The 22,362-nt window shown below is 50.7% G+C and overlaps 1 protein-coding gene and 1 pseudogene across 1 annotated transcript in view; one reads left to right on the forward strand and one right to left on the reverse strand.

Moving 5' to 3' along the window:
• The window catches only part of LOC149326828 (uncharacterized), a 135,525-nt gene that overhangs the window by 33,745 nt on the left and 79,418 nt on the right, over positions 1–22,362 (forward strand). The window contains exon 3 of the mRNA XM_089564691.1: positions 9,885–10,000. Within this exon, the coding sequence (XP_089420817.1) occupies positions 9,885–10,000 (116 nt within the window). The remainder of the gene's footprint in view (positions 1–9,884; positions 10,001–22,362) is intronic.
• On the reverse strand, positions 16,916–18,724 carry LOC149326829 (uncharacterized; annotated as a pseudogene).

The raw sequence follows: 22,362 nt of genomic DNA on the forward strand, positions 1-22,362 counted from the left end.
GGCGGGAGTCGAACCCAGCCACCTCCCGAAGCCGAGGCGGGCGCTCTGCCACGAGGCCACGGCTGCGGTGGCCGCAGCCGTGGCCTCGTGGCAGAGCGCCCGCCTCGGCTTCGGGAGGTGGTGGGTTCGACTCCCGCCACGGCCGGGTACCCACCGGTTTTCTCAAAATGGGTCCAAGCTATGGCCCGCCTGGTGCTCGGCTTACTAGGGCTACATTGCTTGGGAAAGGAGCCTGCGCCTTCAAATCCCCGTCACTGTGGGCAGAGAGTCGTGTAGACAAAGCGAAAAAAAGGGCCACAAATTGGGCTTATGCCGCACGAGGCGGACTTATGGTTGCTTGGCGGGGGAACTTATCACTCATCCGTCAAGGCAACTGTTTGGTCTAAGACCCTTTTCCCAAGCATCTCACCCTAGAAGAGCCGAGCACCAGGCCAGGGGAAATCTTGTACCCATTAAAGAAACCGGTGGGTACCCGGCGGCACTGGGGATCGAACCCAGCACCTCCCGAATGCGAGGCGGATGCTCTACCACAAGGCCACGCTTCGGTACAAAGAAGTTTTCGGCCTGCCAAAATAGCTTCCCCGGCCATACACAGACTAGGCAGGGGCCAGGCCACTTCCCAAGTGCAAGTCTCTTGCACAAAGTGCTTGGTGCGCCCCCTCACCAGAGACTGCTCTTGTACCAATTTAGGTTTGGTCTTCCTCGGGCTCGAAAGCCCTCCCATCAGAGCGTGGCGGACTGGCGTACTACTGCCACCCCGATGGTCGTGTGTGGGTCCAACCCACGAGCTTCGGACAGGCGGGGTCCGCTACTCCCCGTGGTGCACCTCTGTGATGTGCACCCCTGCCAGACGCCGAAGCGCCCTCGACTTCGGGTAATCCCTTCGCGCCGCACTGCAAGCGGGAGCCCGATTCTACCAACTTTTATTAAGCGTCTTGGATTTGACGCCGGCCCCTGCAAGCAGGACCTACCGCCTCACGTACCCGCAGTGCGAGTGAGGGCTTCATCCACACCCGTCCGGTCTCACGACGGTACTACTCACAGACTCTCAAGGGACGCAAGCGCCAGTTCTGCTTTCGCTTTGCCCTCGCTCTCTTAGCCTACTGAGACGCCCGAAGGCCTCAGCGTTTCCCAGAGATGGCCCTGGTTTCCGGAGGGGGAACGAGGGCAGACCCCAGCAGCGCTCCCGAGTGGTCTTCGGACACGGGTTACACAGGGATGCCCTACCCCTGATGACTTTAGTCAGCGGGGATTTCCCTGCAGCGAATCTGCTGGAGACTTAGCCACAGCAGCCTATCCCTAGACTGCCGCAGCGTATGAACTCTCTCGCTTTAGTACTGGGATAGGATCACCACAGACCCTTCCCAGGATCAAGGTCCTGGGATGCATTAGCATCGCCTCCTATTTCACTGGATTACAGGAGTACGCAACCACTCCCAGCGTTTCGCCTCAGGACCTTCATCGCCAGTGCCATCACACCCCGCTAGGTAACAGGAGGACGCTATCCCTCCCAGTGTTAGCCGGCCTGGGAGCAACCCTAGTACACCACAGCCCCAGTCACAGCTTTTCAACTGCAGCCAGGTAGTCAACCCTCCGGTTGACAGCCGACAGCAGGCGGTGGTGTTGTGATAGACACAACACCCCAGTCAATCCAGCCCTGACACGAGGCTGCTAACGTTTTGGGTGGGGCTGCGGCTCACCACACACCGAGCACCGCCAGCCCCAAGGCGCTGTACACCCTTTAGGGAGCACAGATTAGCCCTATTTTAATAGGGCCGCCTCGGGTGAGAGTTCACCCATGCGCTTAGGAACCCAACCTCAGCCAGCCTTTGGCTTGCTTTACAGGCTCACGCCAACCGAGCCCGGCTGAAGAGACAGAGATCTTATGCAGCACAATACTCCATCTCCAAAAGAAGTTTTCGGCCTGCCAAAATAGCTTCCCCCGGCCATACACAGACTAGGCCAGGGCCAGGCCACTTCCCAAGTGCAAGTCTCTTGCACAAAGTGCTTGGTGCGCCCCCTCACCAGAGACTGCTCTTGTACCAATTTAGGTTTGGTCTTCCTCGGGCTCGAAAGCCCTCCCATCGAGCGTGGCGGACTGGCGTACTACTGCCACCCCGATGGTCGTGTGTGGGTCCAACCCACGAGCTTCGGACAGGCGGGGTCGCTACTCCCCGTGGTGCACCTCTGTGATGTGCACCCCTGCCAGACGCCGAAGCGCCCTCGACTTCGGGTAATCCCTTCGCGCCGCACTGCAAGCGGGAGCCCGATTCTACCAACTTTTATTAAGCGTCTTGGATTTGACGCCGGCCCTGCAAGCAGGACCTACCGCCTACGTACCCGCAGTGCGAGTGTGGGCTTCATCCCACACCCGTCCGGTCTCACGACGGTACTACTCACAGACTCTCAAGGGACGCAAGCGCCAGTTCTGCTTTCGCTTTGCCCTCGCTCTCTTAGCCTACTGAGACGCCCGAAGGCCTCAGCGTTTCCCAGAGATGGCCCTGGTTTCCCGGAGGGGGAACGAGGGCAGACCCCAGCAGCGCTCCCGAGTGGTCTTCGGACACGGGTTACACAGGGATGCCCCTACCCCTGATGACTTTAGTCAGCGGGGATTTCCCTGCAGCGAATCTGCTGGAGACTTAGCCACAGCAGCCTATCCCTAGACTGCCGCAGCGTATGAACTCTCTCGCTTTAGTACTGGGATAGGATCACCACAGACCCTTCCCAGGATCAAGGTCCTGGGATGCATTAGCATCGCCTCCTATTTCACTGGATTACAGGAGTACGCAACCACTCCCAGCGTCTCGCCTCAGGACCTTCATCGCCAGTGCCATCACACCCCGCTAGGTAACAGGAGGACGCTATCCCTCCCAGTGTTAGCCGGCCTGGGAGCAACCCTAGTACACCACAGCCCCAGTCACAGCTTTTCAACTGCAGCCAGGTAGCCAACCCTCCGGTTGGCAGCCGACAGCAGGCGGTGGTGTTGTGATAGACACAACACCCCAGTCAATCCAGCCCTGACACGAGGCTGCTAACGTTTTGGGTGGGGCTGCGGCTCACCACACACCGAGCACCGCCAGCCCCGAGGCGCCGTACACCCTTTAGGGAGCACAGATTAGCCCTATTTTAATAGGGCCGCCTCGGGTGAGAGTTCACCCATGCGCTTAGGAACCCAACCTCAGCCAGCCTTTGGCTTGCTTTACAGGCTCACGCCAACCGAGCCCGGCTGAAGAGACAGAGATCTTATGCAACACAATACTCCATCTCCGACCGCAGTCGTGGCCTAGTGGTTTGAGCGCCCGTCTCGGCTGCGGGAGGTGGGTGGTTCGAAACCAACCCACCGCCGGGCACCCACCGGTCAAAAGGGTACAAGCGTCCCCCGGCCTGGCGCTCGGCTTCCTTTAGGGGTGTACGTTTGGGAGAAGTGAAAAAAAAGGGCCACAAATTGGGCTTATGCCGCACGAGGCGGACTTATGGTTGCTTGGCGGGGGAACTTATCACTCATCCGTCAAGGCAACTGTTTGGTCTAAGACCCTTTTCCCAAGCATTTCATCCTAGAAGAGCCGAGCACCAGGCCAGGGGAAATCTTGTACCCATTAAAGAAACCGGTGGGTACCCGGCGGCACTGGGGATCGAACCCAGCACCTCCCGAATGCGAGGCGGATGCTCTACCACAAGGCCACGCTTCGGTTCTGTAAGGAGCAGCTTTTCAATTTCTCAAGTTGGCGCAGTGCCACTGAGCTCACGTTAGAGCGAACTCGTTTAAACTTCATCGAACTCTCCAAACTCCGTTGAACCTGTAAAGTCTGAACTGAATCACGAACCACCTTTGCAGGCTGATGGTGTTCGAAACTGGTTTTGCCCCCGAAAGGACACAGCGGGGTTTGCGGAGCCTCTTCCAAGCGCACACCCCTGAAGAAGCCGGGCGCCGGGCCGGGGGTGGCTTGTACCCATTTTTACCGCAGCCGTGGCCTCGTGGCAGAGCGCCCGCCTCGGCTTCGGGAGGTGGTGGGTTCGACTCCCGCCGCCGGCCGGGTACCCACCGGTTTTCTCAAAATGGGTACAAGCTATGGCCCGGCCTGGTGCTCGGCTTACTAGGGCTACATTGCTTGGGAAAGGAGCCTGCGCCTTCAAATCCCGTCACTGTGGGCAGAGAGTCGTGTAGACAAAGCGAACCGAAGCGTGGCCTTGTGGTAGAGCATCCGCCTCGCATTCGGGAGGTGCTGGGTTCGATCCCCAGTGCCGCCGGGTACCCACCGGTTTCTTTAATGGGTACAAGATTTCCCCTGGCCTGGTGCTCGGCTCTTCTAGGGTGAAATGCTTGGGAAAAGGGTCTTAGACCAAACAGTTGCCTTGACGGATGAGTGATAAGTTCCCCCGCCAAGCAACCATAAGTCCGCCTCGTGCGGCATAAGCCCAATTTGTGGCCCTTTTTTTCGCTTTGTCTACACGACTCTCTGCCCACAGTGACGGGATTTGAAGGCGCAGGCTCCTTTCCCAAGCAATGTAGCCCTAGTAAGCCGAGCACCAGGCCGGGCCATAGCTTGTACCCATTTTGAGAAAACCGGTGGGTACCCGGCCGGTGGCGGGAGTCGAACCCACCACCTCCCGAAGCCGAGGCGGGCGCTCTGCCACGAGGCCACGGCTGCGAGGCCACGGCCTTGGCACCGAAGCGTGGCCTTGTGGTAGAGCATCCGCCTCGCATTCGGGAGGTGCTGGGTTCGATCCCCAGTGCGCCGGGTACCCACCGGTTTCTTTAATGGGTACAAGGTTTCCCCTGGCCTGGTGCTCGGCTCTTCTAGGGTGAAATGCTTGGGAAAAGGGTCTTAGACCAAACAGTTGCCTTGGCGGATGAGTGATAAGTTCCCCTGCCAAGCAACCATAAGTCCGCCTCGTACGGCATAAGCCCAATTTGTGGCCCTTTTTTTTTTTTCACTTCTCCCAAACGTACACCCCTAAAGGAAGTCGAGCGCCAGGCCGGGGGACGCTTGTACCCTTTTGACCGGTGGGTGCCCGGCGGTGGGTTGGTTTCGAACCACCCACCTCCCGCAGCCGAGACGGGCGCTCAAACTACTAGGCCACGACTGCGCCAAGCACCGAAGCGTGGCCTTGTGGTAGAGCATCCGCCTCGCATTCGGGAGGTGCTGGGTTCGATCCCCAGTGCCGCCGGGTACCCACCGGTTTCTTTAATGGGTACAAGATTTCCCCTGGCCTGGTGCTCGGCTCTTCTAGGGTGAAATGCTTGGGAAAAGGGTCTTAGACCAAAACAGTTGCCTTGACGGATGAGTGATAAGTTCCCCCGCCAAGCAACCATAAGTCCGCCTCGTGCGGCATAAGCCCAATTTGTGGCCCTTTTTTTTTTTCACTTCTCCCAAACGTACACCCCTAAAGGAAGCCGAGCGCCAGGCCGGGGGACGCTTGTACCCTTTTGACCGGTGGGTGCCCGGCGGTGGGTTGGTTTCGAACCACCCACCTCCCGCAGCCGAGACGGGCGCTCAAACCACTAGGCCACGACTGCGGTCGCTTTGTCTACACGACTCTCTGCCCACAGTGACGGGATTTGAAGGCGCAGGCTCCTTTCCCAAGCAATGTAGCCCTAGTAAGCCGAGCACCAGGCCGGGCCATAGCTTGTACCCATTTTGAGAAAACCGGTGGGTACCCGGCCGGCGGCGGGAGTCGAACCCACCACCTCCCGAAGCCGAGGCGGGCGCTCTGCCACGAGGCCACGGCTGCGGTGACGGGCTATTTTGGGCTCTCGGGGAGTAACACCAGCAAACATGCTTATTGGTGAACCTAATTCTTAAATCCAAGAACTGCAGGCTGTCTTCAATCGGGAGCTCGTACATGAAAGTGAGCCCCCTGCCATGCTTTTCGAATTCATGCAGTACACTCATAAGTGTATCCTCATTGGGAATGGCGCAGTCTTTGTTTAGAATAATTAAAAAATCATCCACGTAACGAAGCACTTTTGTAACACATTCACTCTTAGAATGATTAAAATGATCATGCTAATGGCGATCAATGCACGTTAAAAAGATATCACATAAAACCGGGGCAACGCATGACCCAATACAAATCCCCTTCTTTTGCAGATAAAACTCATTGTCAAAGGCGATAAATGTACTACACAAATAAAATTCTAAAAGCGCTAAAAACTAATCTACAGTCAACCCCGACGCATTCTGGAACTGAACGGGTCCGTTATTGTCAATACATTCCTTGACAGCAGCAAACAGTTCTTGATATGGAGCGGAATAAAAAAGGTCGTCAACGTCAACCGAAAAATCATATCTTATATCTTGGTTGTCCTTTAGGAACTGCACTACATCCATAGAACTCCGCGATATAAAAGGGTCATTAATCTTGAGGTCATTCAACAACCTTTGAAGAAATCTGCTAACATTAAATTGCCATCTTCCCCTTTCGCTTACAATTGTACGGAGGGACGAATCACGTTAATGGTTCTTCACAGTGAAAAACACCAACGGTAATGTTCCCGCGAAGTGATTTCGGGCATGGATTTCCTTAATGAGCATCAAGCAATCATCGACCTTCGATCCTTTTAATTAAGTAACGACTTCAGATTATCTTTCTTTTGCAGTGAAAATAGTTTCAATGGTCCTCGATTCAGGTTCACTTTATTCCGGCGTGGCCACAGTACAGTAGTTGCTTATTTAGGGCTCTAATACAGGCAAGGAAAGTAACTTTCGCATCCTAATGTTGCCACTTGAATCTTTTCTGCAGAGTGCATCACCAGATGTTTCCAAGCCCCCATGCACTGGCAGCAAGTGCAGCTGGCCAAATCTTTGGCTGGCGTGCGCCACGGCCAATTTTTGTGTGCTCCTGCGCTTTCGGATGAAGAAAACTTGCGCTAAGCTCAGTATTAAGCACGGGCTTAGTGAGCCTGTGTTTGTATTTGATATTTTCGCAAGTTCGCTCACATAAGCTGCAGGAGCACGGAAAACGCGGCCGTCACGAACGCCAGCTAAAGATTTGGCCGGGTGGCAATTAGCAAGACTGCTTCATTGGGCACAGCTGCATTGGCAAGTGGGTGAAAAAAGAGCAAGAGGAGCATGAACACAAAATAAAGGTGGCATCCTGCACGAGCTTCATCTTTTTCGGCATTTTTCGATATCTCATTGCGACAGATATAACATAACCGCATTCACAGCATATACCAACCTGGCCCCTGACCCAACAACCCACCCTACAAAAAACAATCGTCGTCTCAGCGTCAGCAGCAACCACTGTGTTCATTCGCTTCTGCCCGCCACTGACGGCTTGGGCATCGCCCATGTGGAGGGTTGACATATACCACTTACACGGCACAGAGACAAACAAAAATGGCTGAGGTCTAACTTGGTTAAGCCTGGAGAATGCGAAGCATCATCGTGTCGCGTAATTTGGAGGCGCACAACCACAGCGACGGCGCGAGGTGGGCCCCGTTTCTCCACTGTCGTGACGTCATCGTGTCACGTGGTGTGACGTCATGTATCACGTGATTTGGAGGCGCACAACCACAGCGACGGCGCGAGGTGGGCCCCCGTTTCTCTACTGTCGTGACGTCATCGTGTCACGTGGTGTGACGTCATGTATCACGTGATTTGGAGGCGCATAACCACGGTGAAGGGCTGAAGTGGTAGCTAAAGTAGTATGCTTCGCATAAAAACACGAGACGGCACAGAAACTTGTGTCGCACCAGGTGGTGTTCGAAACAGGGTACGTCCCCGAAGGGCATAGCTCGGTCTACGAAGCCTCTCCTATGGGACTGCACACCCTGAACAAACCGGTCGCCAGGTCGGGGGGAGCCTGTACCCATACGGTGGGTATCCGACAGTGGGTTTCGAACCTGCCACCTCCCGCAGCCGAGGCGGACGACCAAACCACTAGGCCGCGGCTGCGGTAGTTTAGTCTGTGTTCTCCATTACAATAATGCAACTAAGGTGTTGGATGCTGGTTGCCAATATATCCTTGGTTGGCTTCTTTTCCTAATAATATCTGTGTGTGTGTGTGGTGCCACTCAATGGTACCCATAAAATATGGCGTCCGCATGCAACCTGGCAGGTGGTGGTTAAATTAATGATTGGTGATGCGAGGTTGCTCGGGAAGAGTAACCTAGATCGCACAAATTTGACGGATGGAAGCACCTGCCTTCTCGGCACAGTTGCGCGCCTATTGACCGATGCACCACCCTGCCAGGAGCGGTATGAGGAGTCCCAGCGATATATGGATGCTGAGTAAGGGAGACCAATTCTGCATATATGCGCATTGCTCCATTAGCTATCGCTACATGACCTTAAGGTGGATCAGCGCACAAATCAAAAAAGTTGCGGCGGTGACGGCGGGTACGTAGAGCCATGCAGAGGTAGACTCGCCAGCTGCGTGGCATCTGGTATACATCACGCGGCAGCACGCGGCGACTGCGTTCAGAAAGTGAGCGGGCGGGCTTACGCCTTCTCACACGTAGGCAATCTTAAGAGTCGCTGCCGACTTCTGAGGCGTAAGCCTTTTTTGGCCCATGACTGACGTGGACGGAAGTTGTAAACGAAAGTTATAGATGAAAGCTGTCCGTACGAACTGTCAATCATAAGTTGTATTGTAGATGAAATAAAATGTTACAATTGATTAAGCAACTGTTCATAAGCAACACATATATAATGAAATAAAACATAAAAGCAAAGAAAACAAAATTGAATAGAAATATCTAAGAAATTTAAAATAATAGAAAGAGACAAATGGAGGTAAAAAGAGAGGAAAGGAAATGGCTTTCGTATTTCTGCTCTTAAGCAGACTTGCAATTGCGCAACTTTTTTTTTCTCACACTGTCTAACAAAAGGTAGAAAGCAGCGCTAAATTTAACACAAAGCACTGTAGAAGAAAGTTCCTTTAACAGTACATCTCACACAGTGAAGCTCACACACTCCGAAGGATACCAGTTTTACTCGGTGCTGGACTGTCGTTGAGTCTGATTGCAGTGAAGTTAAAAAAGGAACTTGCTTTCTGTGCTTGTCTAAAAATGTTATCTACATCCTGTTGGTTACTATAAGCTATTCTGAGATGACTTGGAAAGCTCGCCGTTTTGGAAACAAATTTCGTCATATGCTCGTTGGTAGCCTTGTCTATATGTATAAGACTTCTAGGACTGAAAACTACAGATGATTTAAGCGGTGTTGCGTGCGATTGCATTAAAGTTCGTCTAGCATTTGGGTCTATTGTACTGGGCTCTGCTGCTAGTTGACCGATTCGGATTTTTTAACTTTGTCTCACCGTGCAATAATGTAGTGTGGGGAGGCTTCAGGGGTGATTTTAGTGGGCGACAAGTGCAGCCGCCTGGAGGTGGAGTTGAGCTGTGTGGAATCTTCTTGAGAAAACTTGAAGCGGACAAATAGAGAGGACATAGAAAAAAGGTGTTACACACAAGAGCATGGCATCATGTGTGTAGCGTCTTCTTTCTACAGCCTGTCTTGCTGTGCGCTTCAGGTTTTTGGAATGTCTGACCAACACACCCAAGCAATTACGTTGCTTTTTGAAAGTTCAGTTTGGAAGGTGGCGACGGGAGCTCTCTCAAGAGGGAGATGAAGTTTTAGCTGTGTGTTCCCCGACCTGGACACGGAGGAGGCATCTTTTGGGTCAGCAGTGTGCCCGGAAGATTGTGGCTTCCCACAAAAAGATATGACAGCAGAAACCGATGCCGCTGCTGACGTGTTATAGAGCGTGTGTGCCCTCGCACCGTCTTCGCCTCTCTGATTGGCCGCTGCGCCGCACTCTCGCCCACAGTCCTCTCCCCATTCTGCTTTTCGCCCTAATACTTGCTCTACTGAAGTAATTTTTAAAAGCGGGCAGTATTAATGCAAAGTCAATAAAGACACTTAATTTCCTTGCAGGTGCACTTAGTGGTAACCTACCGATTCTCCGCTGTGGACACAGCAAATATCGGCTGCGGGGGCACCATCCTGTCACAACGTTTCATCCTAACGGCAGCGCACTGCGTACGATACAAGTGAGTTTCCAGAGTTCACCCCGATGAGGCTGCATCCAACATGCGATCCTTGATGCCTAGATGATTAGTATTTAATGGATTTGATCTGGCTCCTCGCTATTCCACGTGAGGCTGGGGCTATAGGTTCTAAGAAGGTCAGACGAAGGCCCCAGACCGCCTCTACACAGTCCAGCAGCAGTTGTGCCTCTGCCACTTGTTTTGGAGGTATTCAGAAAAAAACATGCACAGATAATGCACAGGCAATAATGCACAGATAATGAATATGTCTAACAAGCAAATATGCACACAATGCTAAAAATTCCTACTTGTGCGACCAGTGTTGTTGCACATAATTACAATGGTGAAAAATATGTGCACAGTAGTAGAAATTTTTAATCATTTAACCAGTGTTATGGTACATAATTAGGATCATGACAAATATATGCACAATGCTAGAAACTGTTACTAATGTAACCAGTGTTATGGCCCCAAAATGCAATGGAGTACTTGTGAAAAGAAACCGCAAATTGAAACATTCATATAGAACATACTGCACGAAAACAACAAAAAGACAAATTCATGCACATTTGACGATACGCCTTAGCACGTATTACACACGTAACGCATACAGCAGAAGATAGAGAGAGAGCTCTTTACTGAAAAAGAGATTTTAGCCACCGTGAGTATTCAGTGACATGCTACTCTGCGTAGGGGAGGGAATGGGGTAGTAAAGATTTAAGAAGGGTGGTGGAAAAGAGTGCGGTGATTAAGAGGGATGTAACAAAATAGTTCACTGCATGATGGCTTTGGATAAGATCGAAGCCAAGTTCTGTGCATATATAGCTGGTTGATGAGTATTTCGCCAATTTAGAGTTTCTCTAAAACACCAATAGCATCTAAACAGGCAAACGAGAATATCATTGTACTTCGCGGCTCTCTGTAGCAGCGTAAAGGACCTAATGTAGAGGGCGTTTCAGCGGACAATTTCAAAAATTCCTGAAAATATTGCGTTCAGAATAGCAAGAAAATAGGTGTAGGATACACTCTCTGCCCTGGCGGACACAATATGCTGCAGAACACCTCCGAATATCTAGGTAATTAAGAAAAAGCCACCCATTATTTTTTTAATTATCGTAGATGGGTGGTTAGTCCCAAATAGGAGTTTGATGCCGTGAACAAGACGACGTGATATAACTTTTTGAAACGAAGAAAAACTCAATTTAAATTTCAAGACCACCGCAGCACGAAGAAATCCGACGCTGTTCCCCGCACGCGACCGAAATGTGCGCGCGAGGAGCGTCGGAAGTACGGCATAAGCAAAGCGTCCGCTGGTGACATGTCGTTATGAATGCAGCGCCCAATTAGAAACGCATGTGCTGACTTTCCTCGCTAGAGAACCTCGGCGCTCAGCTTAGACCGCGGCCGGCGTTATCGACAGCTTCGTCGGCTCGGAATAAGGAAAGTTATTGTTATTGTCTGCTACGCGTCCGCCGGTTTGGGAACACTGATAAGCACAACTGGCGCTCTGCCTGGGGAGTTAACTCCGGAAGAGTTTTTTAATCTCTTTTATTGTTGTCACAATCTTCCTTAACCCAACAAAAATACTCTACTCTGAGAGTGTGCAGATTACTCTTCACTATTGAACAGTGCCGGTATATCGACATGCATTTTATTATTTCTCTCAAGCGTCTATTTCTTTTATGCGGTATCGGCTTCACTGATGCAATAAATGAGAAAGACTTCGCAGATCAAAACATTAAACCTGAAAACACCGCAATTTTGGCACTAAGATGCAACTTGCTGGCTGGCTGAATACTGTTGCGTTGCCGTGTGCTGGATCAGGTACGTTCCGTGCTGTAAAAAGTGCTAGCACTTAATTAGAAAACCTTGTTAGCAGACGTTTAGCGCTTTCTATTTGTATAAGAAACAAGAATGAATGGAATTTGTGCCTTTTATGCACTTAGTTGGTTGCAGCCCCACTTGCACACTCCACGAAAAAACTCGTATATGGGATTAAAAGAAGCCGTTCTTATACCATGTGTTGAAAATGCTTTCCGTCCATTGCGATATATATTCCATTTATTTCCATCAAAGATGGGGGAGGCGAGGAAAAAAGATGCGATAGCAGCTTGACAAGTCCTCGTCCCCTACAAAGCAGCAGCAGTACACGCCGACAACCCGACACATCTTACATCGAAGAATCAAAAGAGAAAAAAAATAAGAGAAACAAAAACAGATATATATGATAAAGTATAGAATGTACTGCTCGTATAATAAAAAAAGAAAAAAAATGTACCACTTGCACACACCAAAAGCATACACTTGTTAACAAACTGATAAGGAAGGTATATACACTGAACGCAGTTCTTTTATGCGAAAAAAAAAGTGAATACAAGTTTCTAAGTAGGAGGAAGATTAGATACTAATATCAAACAACGAAGCATTGAACTCTGTAAGTACACTGTAAAGAAAAATGTAATGGTAAAAAGGAGCGCACAAATGTAATACAGCAACATAAAGGCGACATTTGTTGATAGTTCATAACAAAGAAAGCATTCAAAAATGTATGCATTCATGACAACTGAATTAGGCAAAGCTTAAGCATAAGTAAAAAATATTCAGAACACACAAAGGTAACAACAAATAGAAAAAAATGGTGCATTACAAGAATACAGATTTCAGTTCATGTGGCTTAAGATCAAGAATATCAATGTTATCCTTTAGGTATGTGTTTAGTATATTAGGAATTCGACATTTTAGTGTCTGAAATCCATAATTAGTCCAGAAGGAATGCACTTTCCAAAACTCGAGATTGCGTGTGGGGTAGCGGGATGGACCTTTCATGGCTAATTCGGCTAACCTTATTAAACTATTGTATTTAGCTTTCTTTTCCCTGATAAGCCCAAGGCACAGGTGATAATTGTACATGTTTTCAAAACGTATTATGCCAAGGTTTTGCATTACAGAGTATATATCACAGTCGTATTGAGAGCGTTTAATAATTCTAATAACCCTTCGCTGTAATATACTCAACTTGTTTATGTTAGTTAGGGTAGTAGTACTCCAGACCAGACTACAATATTGTAAATTAGAGACAAAGAGAGAGAGAGAGAACAACTTTTATTTAGAAAGCCTGCAGAGTCGGTTAGGCTCCCTCCAAGCAGGGAGGACAAGCTTTTACCGCGACGCGGCCACTACGTCAATCTCGTGCGTTGTGCTCCTTGAGGTCTTGTTACGTCCCTCGCTACTTCCGCGGGTTCGAGAGGGCCGCCGCCCCCCTCTCCTCGGTTTCGCTCGGTCGCTGCCTCTCGAGAGCTGCCGAGACCTGCTGGACGGCCTTGAGTTGTGTCTTTTGATCACAGCTCCTCGTTGCAGCCTCTAGCTGCGGCGGGATCGTCGTCTTCTCGCTGGCTTCGCGCGGATTTACGCTACAGTCCCAAAGGATGTGAGCCGCGGTGGCTCTCTCCTTCGCGCACAGTCTGCATATGTCGCTCGCGTGCACACTCGGACACACGTGCTTAGCTAGCACCGGGGTGAGCAGGGACCCCGTCTGTAACTGTCTATATAACACTGCCTCCTTCCGGGTAAGCCCCGGGTGAGGTGGCGGCATAGTCTGTCTGTTCAGTCTGTACCATTTCACTATTTCGTTGAAGGTGGTCATCTTGTCCTTGGCACTGCGCCGCGACCAGGACTCCGAGTCGGCCGTGCTTTCAGCCGCGCGGTTGGTTAGTCCTCGCGCGGCCGAGTTGGCCGTCTCGTTGTGGTTCACGTTTCCGCGTTCCGACACGTCGCTGCCCATGTGGGCCGGAAACCACTTGATCACCACAGGACTGTTGCGTCCGATGTCTTCGGCCTTGCGCAGTATGCGCGTGGCCTCACTACATACCCTACCCTTGGCGTAGTTCTTCACTGCCGTTCTAGAGTCACACAACACTGTAGTACATCCGGGGTCGGAAACGGCCAAGGCGATGGCCACCTCCTCCGCCCGGTGCGCTTCTCGAGTCCGGACGCTCACCGCGGTCTTCGTTGCACCCGTCGATGCCCCGACAACCACCGCCGCGTATGCGTCGGTGCTCCCTTGATACTCTGCCTCGTCCACGTAGGCGGCGCCTTCTTCTCTGGCGTGGAGGTCCACGGGAGTCCTGGCCCTCGCCAACCTCCGCTCCCTGTTGTGCTCGGGGTTCACGTTCTTCGGGATCGGGAAGACCCTGAGCTTTCTGTTGATGCTATCTGGTATAGGTACGTCTTTCTGCTGCTTGCCTTCCCTCGGTTCGAGGCCAAGGTCCCGCAGTATCTGTCTTCCGGTTCTCGTTTCGGAGAGACGCTCGAGTTGCGCCGTTCTCTGTGCTTCGGCTATTTCGTCCAGCGTGTTGTGGACTCCCACCGCCATGAATTTTTCGGTGCTCGTGCCCCCGAGGAGACCGAGTGCCGCCTTATACGCCTTGCGTATGGTGGCGTCTATCTTGTTACGTTCACTCGGCCTCCAGTTGTGGAAGGCGGCCACGTACGTTATGTGGCTAACTGCGAAGGATTGAACGAGCCTAGTCAGGCTCTCCTCCTTCATCCCCGCTTTTCTGTTGGACACCCTCTTGATGAGTCTCATTGCCGCAGCCGCCTTGCCCGCGAGCTTGTTGACCGTTTCACCGTTGACTCGGTTTCGCTGGACGAGCAGCCCGAGTACCCGAATCTTCTCGACCTCCGGTATTACCTGTCCTCCCGCCGTCTTGACCGTGATCTTGGGACGCTCGTACTTGACTTCCATATTCTTTCTTTTCCTGCACGATCCTTTCGGGGGAATCACCAGCAGTTCTGACTTGGCCGGGGAGCAAACGAGTCCAGACCCGTCCAGCTGCTCCTCGATGGCGTTGACCGCTTCTTACAGCGTTGTCTCGATGTGTCCGTCGCTTCCTCCCGGTACCCATAGCGTCACGTCGTCGGCGTAGATGGTGTGCCGGACTCCCGCTACTCTTTCTAGCCGGGTGGCCACCCCGATCATCACGAGGTTAAAGAGTAGCGGGGAGATCACCGACCCCTGCGGAGTTCCGACGCTGCCCAGCTTCTTCTCTTCGGGCTGTAGGTCTCCCGCACAGATTTCGGTGGTTCGTTCCGTCAGGAAGTCTTTGATTTACTGGTATGTCCTCCTGCCCATGTTTAGCCTGGATACTTGGGCCAGGATAGCCGAGTGCCTCACTTTATCAAAGGCGCTCTGCAAGTCCAGCCCGAGTACGGCTCTGTTGTCCTTGGTGCCCGTCGTATCGTCGATGATCTCGTTCTTCAGTAAGATCATGGCGTCTTGCGTCCCGAGTTTGTTCCGAAACCCGATGATGGAGTTTGGGTAAAGCTCCGATTCTTCCAGGTAACGCTGCCACCTGTTCATGAGAACGTGCTCGAGGACCTTTCCCACGCACGAAGTGAGTGAGATCGGCCTGAGGTTCTCTATGTTGGGCGGCCTGCCAGGCTTGGGGATGAGGATCGTCTTGGCTGCTTTCCATTGCTTGGGTAGCCTTCCTTCTTGCCAGCACTTGTTGTAGAAGTTCGTGAGCGTTTCGATGGCCGCTTCGTTGAGGTTCTTGAGCGCTCTGTTGGTCACTCGATCGGGACCCGCGGCAGACCTTACATTGAGTTCCTGCAGGGCAACTCTTACTTCCCAGGTCTGGATGTCGCGATCTAGCGTCTCGTTCTCCTTGCCTTGGTAATCCCGGTGTCTTTCCGTGGGGGTGGTCGGCAGGTACTTGGCGTCCAGGCGCCGCTTGACCTCGTCCTCCCCGTGTTCGCAGATTGCCTTGTGTAGGATCCTGGCCAGGTTGTTGTGTTGGTGGCCCTTGGTCTTGGTTTCGTCGAGGAGGTGCCGCAGCATGTTCCACGTCTTACCCTTGTGCATCTGTCCGTCGGCTTCGTTGCAGGCCTCGTTCCACTGTTGGGTGCATAGCACCCTGCAGTGGACCTCGATCTGCCTGTTGAGCTCGGCGATCTTCTTCCTTAGACTTCGGTTGGTTCGTCGCTTCTGCCACCTCGCCTTTATGGACTGCTTGGCTTCTATCAGGTGGGCCAGCCGACTGTCCATCTTGTCTATCCGTTCGTCCGTCTCTAGCTCTTTGGTGGCTCCTTCCGTCGTCTCAACGACGTTGGCCGCCCATTGCTCGATGTCCGTAATGTCCTCTTGCACCGCGGGTAGCGCCTTTCGAAAGGCGTCCCAGTCCGTAATGCGATGCTTTCTTATGCCGGTGTTGCCTTGGCCTTCGAGCAGTATGACGACCTCTACGATGTAGTGATCGCTGCCCAGCTCTTGGCCCGTGTTTCTCCATTTCGCTTCTCTTGATCCTCCTTCAGTTTTGATGAAGGTAAGGTCCGGAGTTGTGTCTCTCGTAACAGATGTGCCGATCCTGGTGGGAAAGGCCGGATCCGTGATTAGGTTCAGTCCGACGTCGGTGGCGTCTTGCATCAGCTCTCTCCCCTTGACCGTCGTTCTGTGGTAGCCCCAGTCTTGGCTCGGTGCGTTAAAGTCTCCGCACACTACGAGCGTATTGCTTCCCGCGACTGAAGCTGCCTTGTGGAACAGTGCCTTGAATTTCTGTTGTCCGTGGGACGGGTTGCTGTAGACGTTCACCAGGAAAGTGCTCTCCCTCCTCTTCTTTCCCGTGATTACTTCCACCGTGCAGTGTTCGATGGCGCTTCTGCTGATCATTTCGTGTTCCACGAAGGTGATCCCTCTCCTAACGAAGGTGCAGACCCCTCTTCCCTTGCCCTTGGACGTGTCCCTTTTGCTCGGCGGGCTGTCGTGCGACCGGTAGCCCGGTAGTTTCGGCGTCTCTTCGCTGTGTGTTTCTTGAATCATTATGACGTCTGGTTTCCTCGTTAGTTGCTGCAAGTGTTGCTGCAGCACTGCTCTCTTGCCGGTAAAGCCGTTGCAGTTCCAGTGCCAGGCCAAGAGGTCTCTCACTGGGGGTGTGGATGCTGCTGTACTTGCTGTCCCGTCCATGATTGCTGCAGTTTGGCGGTGATCTGTGCTTCCATACATTGTATTTGTGCCTGTATCTGCGTCTGCAGCTGTGCTTGCATTTGCGCCATCATGTTCTGGATCGTGCTCTGTATATTCGTTGTCATCTGCTGAACCGTTTGCTCGAGCGCAGTAAGTCGTTCGTTGGTTTCCTTGCTGGTCGCCTCGAGACGGTCGAGTCTGACGTCCTGTTTTTCGATTCTCTCCATTGTCTTTCGTTCCTTGGCGACCTCTATGGCTCTCCTCTTGGGAGCCGGTCCCGCCGTTTTCGTGGCTCTCGGGTCCACCTCGACCTCTAGTTCGTCCTCGGTTATCTCTTCTTGTTCCCTCTCTTGTGCAGGCTTCGGCAGCAGCTGCTGCTATTGCTGCATCGCAATTAATGTCGTTAGCTTCGCGTTGATTTCCTTGATGGTTGCGTCCTGCTCGGCGATTCTCTGCTTTAGCTTCTCGTTCTCGTCTCTTAGGGCTTTTATTACCATTCCATTCTCTTCTTGGAACTTCTTCGTGGCGTTTTGCGCCGGTGGTTGTCTCTTCTCTGCCATGTTAGCCTTGACTGCTTCGGCCCAGGTGACTCTTTCCCCCGACTGCGACGGTCTGTGGCGGCTGGCGCTCCTGCCTCCCTTGCTGTTGTCCCTCTTGCGGCTGCTGTCGCGCTGCCTCGAATCCCCGCGGGGTCTCTCAGCAGACGGCGCTCGCAGCGGCGGAAAGCTTTTCGGATCCAGTTGTTGCTGCATGGCTTCCATCTTGCGTTCCCATTGCCGTTTTTTGACGACATACGGCATCTTGTACTTGTTTTTGCATTCCCTCTCGCCCGTTGGATGCTGTCCCCCGCAGAGCTTGCACTTGGGCTTGCATTCGCGTTTGTGATCCTCGCTGGGGTTCACGATTCCGCAGCCGAAGCATACTTTGGCATTGGGATTCGGGCATACGTCTCTTCTATGGCCGATCCTGCCGCATTGCCTGCACACGTCAAAGTGCTTGCGGTAAAGCCCGCACCTGACTAATATCGAGCCATACTTGACGTAGCTCGGTACTTTTTGTCCAGCGAAGAGTACTATCACTGTGGTTGTATTGCCGATTCTGTGCGCCTCCACCGCTAGGGGGTTGCATGGGTTCACGATGTTTTCGGTTATCTCTTCCGGGGTGTCGTGTACGGCTATGCCTCGGATGACTCCCTTGACCGTGCCGTCCGGCGCCGTTCGGTAGGCGCTGACTTCGTATGCCTTGTCTCCTACGTTTAGGGTTTTGACCTTAGAGTACAGCGTGGCACGCCTCTCGTCCGGGGTGCTGACCACGATGATGTTTTGCTGCGCGTTCGTGCAGATGGTGTCTGCTTTGGCTTCTTCCTTCGTTATTCGAACCGCCGTCATGACGGCCGACATAATTATTGAAACCTCAGTTCTCGCTACGTTGAGACCTCCCCGTGGTCTCATGACTATCTTGGTGTCTTCCTTCGGCATGTCTATCGGCATCATCGCCGCTTTCGTTACCGAGGCTGCAACTCTCTTAGCAAAACTGGCCCTAGTCTTGGGTCTAGACTGGCGAGTAGTGGCGGCGGACTCACCGTTTTCCTTGCCGGCCATGATCTGCTTGATGCGCTTGCCGGAGGCCGACCAGCCTTCGGCTTCTTCCGGTGTAATGTCCTCTCCGGGAACTTCAATGGACGTACGCCCGCCGAGACTGCCGATGCTCGGCGCTGACGTTATGTTGTCTCCCATCGACGTGGCCACTTCCATGTCGGACGCCATCTTGGTCGTACTCGTCGCCGGGTTAGGCCTAGCGGCCGGGCCCGTCGCCACCGGTGGCCGTACTTGTGGTAGGCCGACGCTAGGCCTAGCACCGCACCAGAGAAAAGTCCTCGTAAATCGGGAGAATCACGTACCGCTTGGTCAAAACTGGTACCGGTCGATGCCCCGCACCTTCGCGCACACTTTGATACCAAATATATCGCGGTAACTGTAAATTAACACTGCGTTAATTGGCATAATAGCAGGGGCCGATGAGAAGCGCGTCCCCTCCCGTCGGCGACCGCAGCGCCCTCCAATTAGAGACAAACAAGGAATTATATAGCAGTAACAAAATATTTTTAGGGGGGAAATCTCTATGTCTGTACAAAATGCCGTTAATCGAGGCGAGCTTACTTGAGATGTAATCGACGTGTCTGCCCCAGGATATATGTTCCGTGAAGATCACTCCCAACGTTTTAAATTCACTCACTATTTCTATCTCCGTGTTATTTAAACTAAGCGTTAAATTAGGTGCAATCTGTCGTGTCTTAGGACGAAAAACAATCACTTTTGTTTTAGGAATGCTGATTACCAAGCCATTTTCCTGTGCCCAAGCAGCTACCTTAGCGAGTACAGAGTTGGATATCATAAACAATTCAGTGCTGTCATCGGAAGAGAATAATATGCTAGTATCATCGGCGTAAATTACGAACTTAGCTCGATCATCAAGACTGGCGATATCATTTAAGTATAGATTAAACAAAAGGGGGCCAAGAATACTCCCTTGAGGAACTCCAGTGTGCGTTTGTATTAAATGTGAAGGGTGACCATTGACCTCAACAAATTGATAACGATGAGAGAGGTATGACTTAATTAATTCCCATGCATTTCCGCGAATGCCATAGGATTCGAACTTTTCGAGGATAAGGTTCTGTTCAGGTGATCAAAAGCTTTGGTGAAATCAATGAACGCACCCAACACAAGTTTTTTTGCTTCTATATTATGTAAAATATACTCCTTTTGATAAAGTAGAGCTAATTGGGTAGACCGATATTTCCGAAACCAGTACTGTGCGCTCGACAATGCGTCTAATGTATCTAAAAAGGAAACAAGGCGAACCAGAAGAAGTTTTTCTAATCCTTTAGAGAACGCTGGCAGAATTGATATGGGACGGTAATTGCCGAGGTCATTGTGATCTCCTTTTTTAGAAATTGGTTTCACTTTCGCTACTTGAAGCTGTTTCGGGAAGGTACCTGTAGTAAAACTCAGATTGAAAATGTGCGTTAGTACAGGTGCTATACAATCAATAACGTATTTTAATGGCTCGATTTGCATACCTTGAGTGTCACAGCTGCGTGAATTCTTGAGATTCAAGAATGTAGAAGAAATTTCTTCGTCTGAAGTAGGTGTAAGAAATAAGCTGTGTGTGCAAGGAGGGTTATTAGAAAGCTTTGTATGTCTAGATAGCTGAGGGGTAGGGAGGCTAGCGAAGTGACCATTAAATGCGTCGGCTAGGGAAGCCCCATTAACTATTTTTCCATTTATCAAAAGTTATTCCACTGGGCTAGTTCTTTGTGAGCGGCACAGAACTTCATTTAGTTTCCTCCATGTTGATTTACTATTATATTTAACTCCACTAAAAGACTTTTCTAGGTAGTGTGCTTTAGCTTTCTTAATATCTTTATTTAGCTTATTCCGATACTTCTTGAATTCTCTCAGGAGGATGATATCTTTGGTCTGAATGAACCTCTGGAACATGTCGTTCTTTATTTTTATTCTTGCCATAAGATCGCCATTAATCCATGGCTTTCTTATTTTTCTGAACAAAGTAATAGTAACAAAAGGAAAACAAGATATATAAATGTCAGTGAACTTTTGAATGAAACAATCATAAGCAGAATTTGCATCCGAGCTGTTGAAAACATCTGACCAGTCAACTCTCATGACATCCCTGCGAAATGCTTCCAGCTGGTTGGGCAAAATCCGTTGGAACGTAACTTTACGCTGTGCTAATTTTTCTTTATTTGGGGGTTTGACGCATAGAATAATCGGCAGGTGGTCGCTAAAATCGTAAGCTAAGACACCAGATTTAAGCTCATTCGATTGGTAATTAGTGAGAAAAATATCAATTAGTGTAGATGACTGTAACGTGACTCTTGTTGGCAAACTGATCGTATTTCTAATATAATACATTTCTAGCATTAGCTTAAAGTGTTCAACAGGACTAGACGAGTCAGGCAAGTTTATGTTAAAATCTCCTCCACAAACGAGACTTAGGCCGTTGACATTTGTGTATAAAAAAAGGGACTCCAGGAAGTTGAAGAATGTGTCAAGGTTGCCTGCTGGTGGGCGACATACCGTAACAAAAAGTTTACGGTGCGAGAGAACAGACAAAACTTCAAAGTCGCTTGAAGAACGTGTATATGCAGGTAGCCTTTCATACTTTATATCCTTTCTTATTAACATCATAACACCGCCTCCTCGGCCGTACTCTCGATTGAGAGTACAAAAGTCATACTCGGGCAAGCAAAAAGGGTAATCTGCAGTGTCATACCATGTTTCTGTTAACATGAGTACATCAAACTTAACATTTATTTGACTCAAGAGAGATTCTAGAGAAGTGCTCTTATTTCTGGCAGACTGCAAATTTGCATGAAACACCTTGAAAGACGATTTAAAATCAGAACCAATGAACTTGATTGCCTCATTGGGCAAAATGTAACTGTGACGAGCCATAGTGCATAAGCGAGGAAACTAGAATTCATCGCTGATGAGCCTTTTACTCTGTGGCAGATTCTATCGTATGCAGGTCATTCAGCGACTTGATACGCAAAGCGCTGTACCCCTCTTTCCGCCGGACGTAGATTTTAGCATTACGGTGCCATACAAACTTGAAGTTGTGGTTTTTTGCCCTATTTTTTGTTGCCATGAGTAGTTCCCTGCACTGTTTGGTTATGTTTTCTTGAAGAGAGATGGCAGTTTCAGCATCACAAAGAGCCTTTCGCTTTTCAAACCAGACGTCTCTTGCTTCTTGCCTAGCAAAGCGGACTATGATGCCTGGAATCTTATCGGGTTTCGTCGGGAGGCGGTGAATAGCAAGTAGGTCATCTTTATCAAGTGCTGGTACCTTTAGCGTGTTCGCCACATCGTTTAATTTTGCAATAAATTTTATTGGTCCGTTTGTTCAATTTCATTGAATTCGAGATTTAGCTTTCGGTTGCGCCATTCTCGGTCATTTAGTTGTACTTTCACCGAGTCCAGCCCTCTCTGATCTTGAAGCTCAAGTTTGTGCACTTTCTTTTTCAGCCCTTTAATTTCTTCTTCGTGGCGTGCCGTGTCAGCAAGGAGTTTGTCATACTTCTCAGACATTAGTTGAATGGCCTGGTCATTGTTGTCAACAGTGTCCTTTAGACTTAGAAGGACTGAAAGTTTAGCCTGAATGTCTGCAAGAGCGATAGCAAAATTAGCCGTTTCCTCACTGCACTTGCCAGCTGCAGTATTCGATGAAACGTCCGATTAAGGCTTTTCTTTCTGCCCACCTCGAGTCTTAGCGACACGGCACGTTTGGCAACGCCATGCTTTCTTAGTTGTTTCTCTCATAGAAGTAAACTGAGATTCGGGCCCACCAGAGCATTTTTCAACATGATATCTGAAATTAC

This window comes from Amblyomma mixtum, chromosome 10 (assembly GCF_055824585.1).
Source record: "Amblyomma mixtum isolate Tamu chromosome 10, ASM5582458v1, whole genome shotgun sequence".
Lineage (NCBI taxonomy): Eukaryota > Metazoa > Arthropoda > Arachnida > Ixodida > Ixodidae > Amblyomma > Amblyomma mixtum.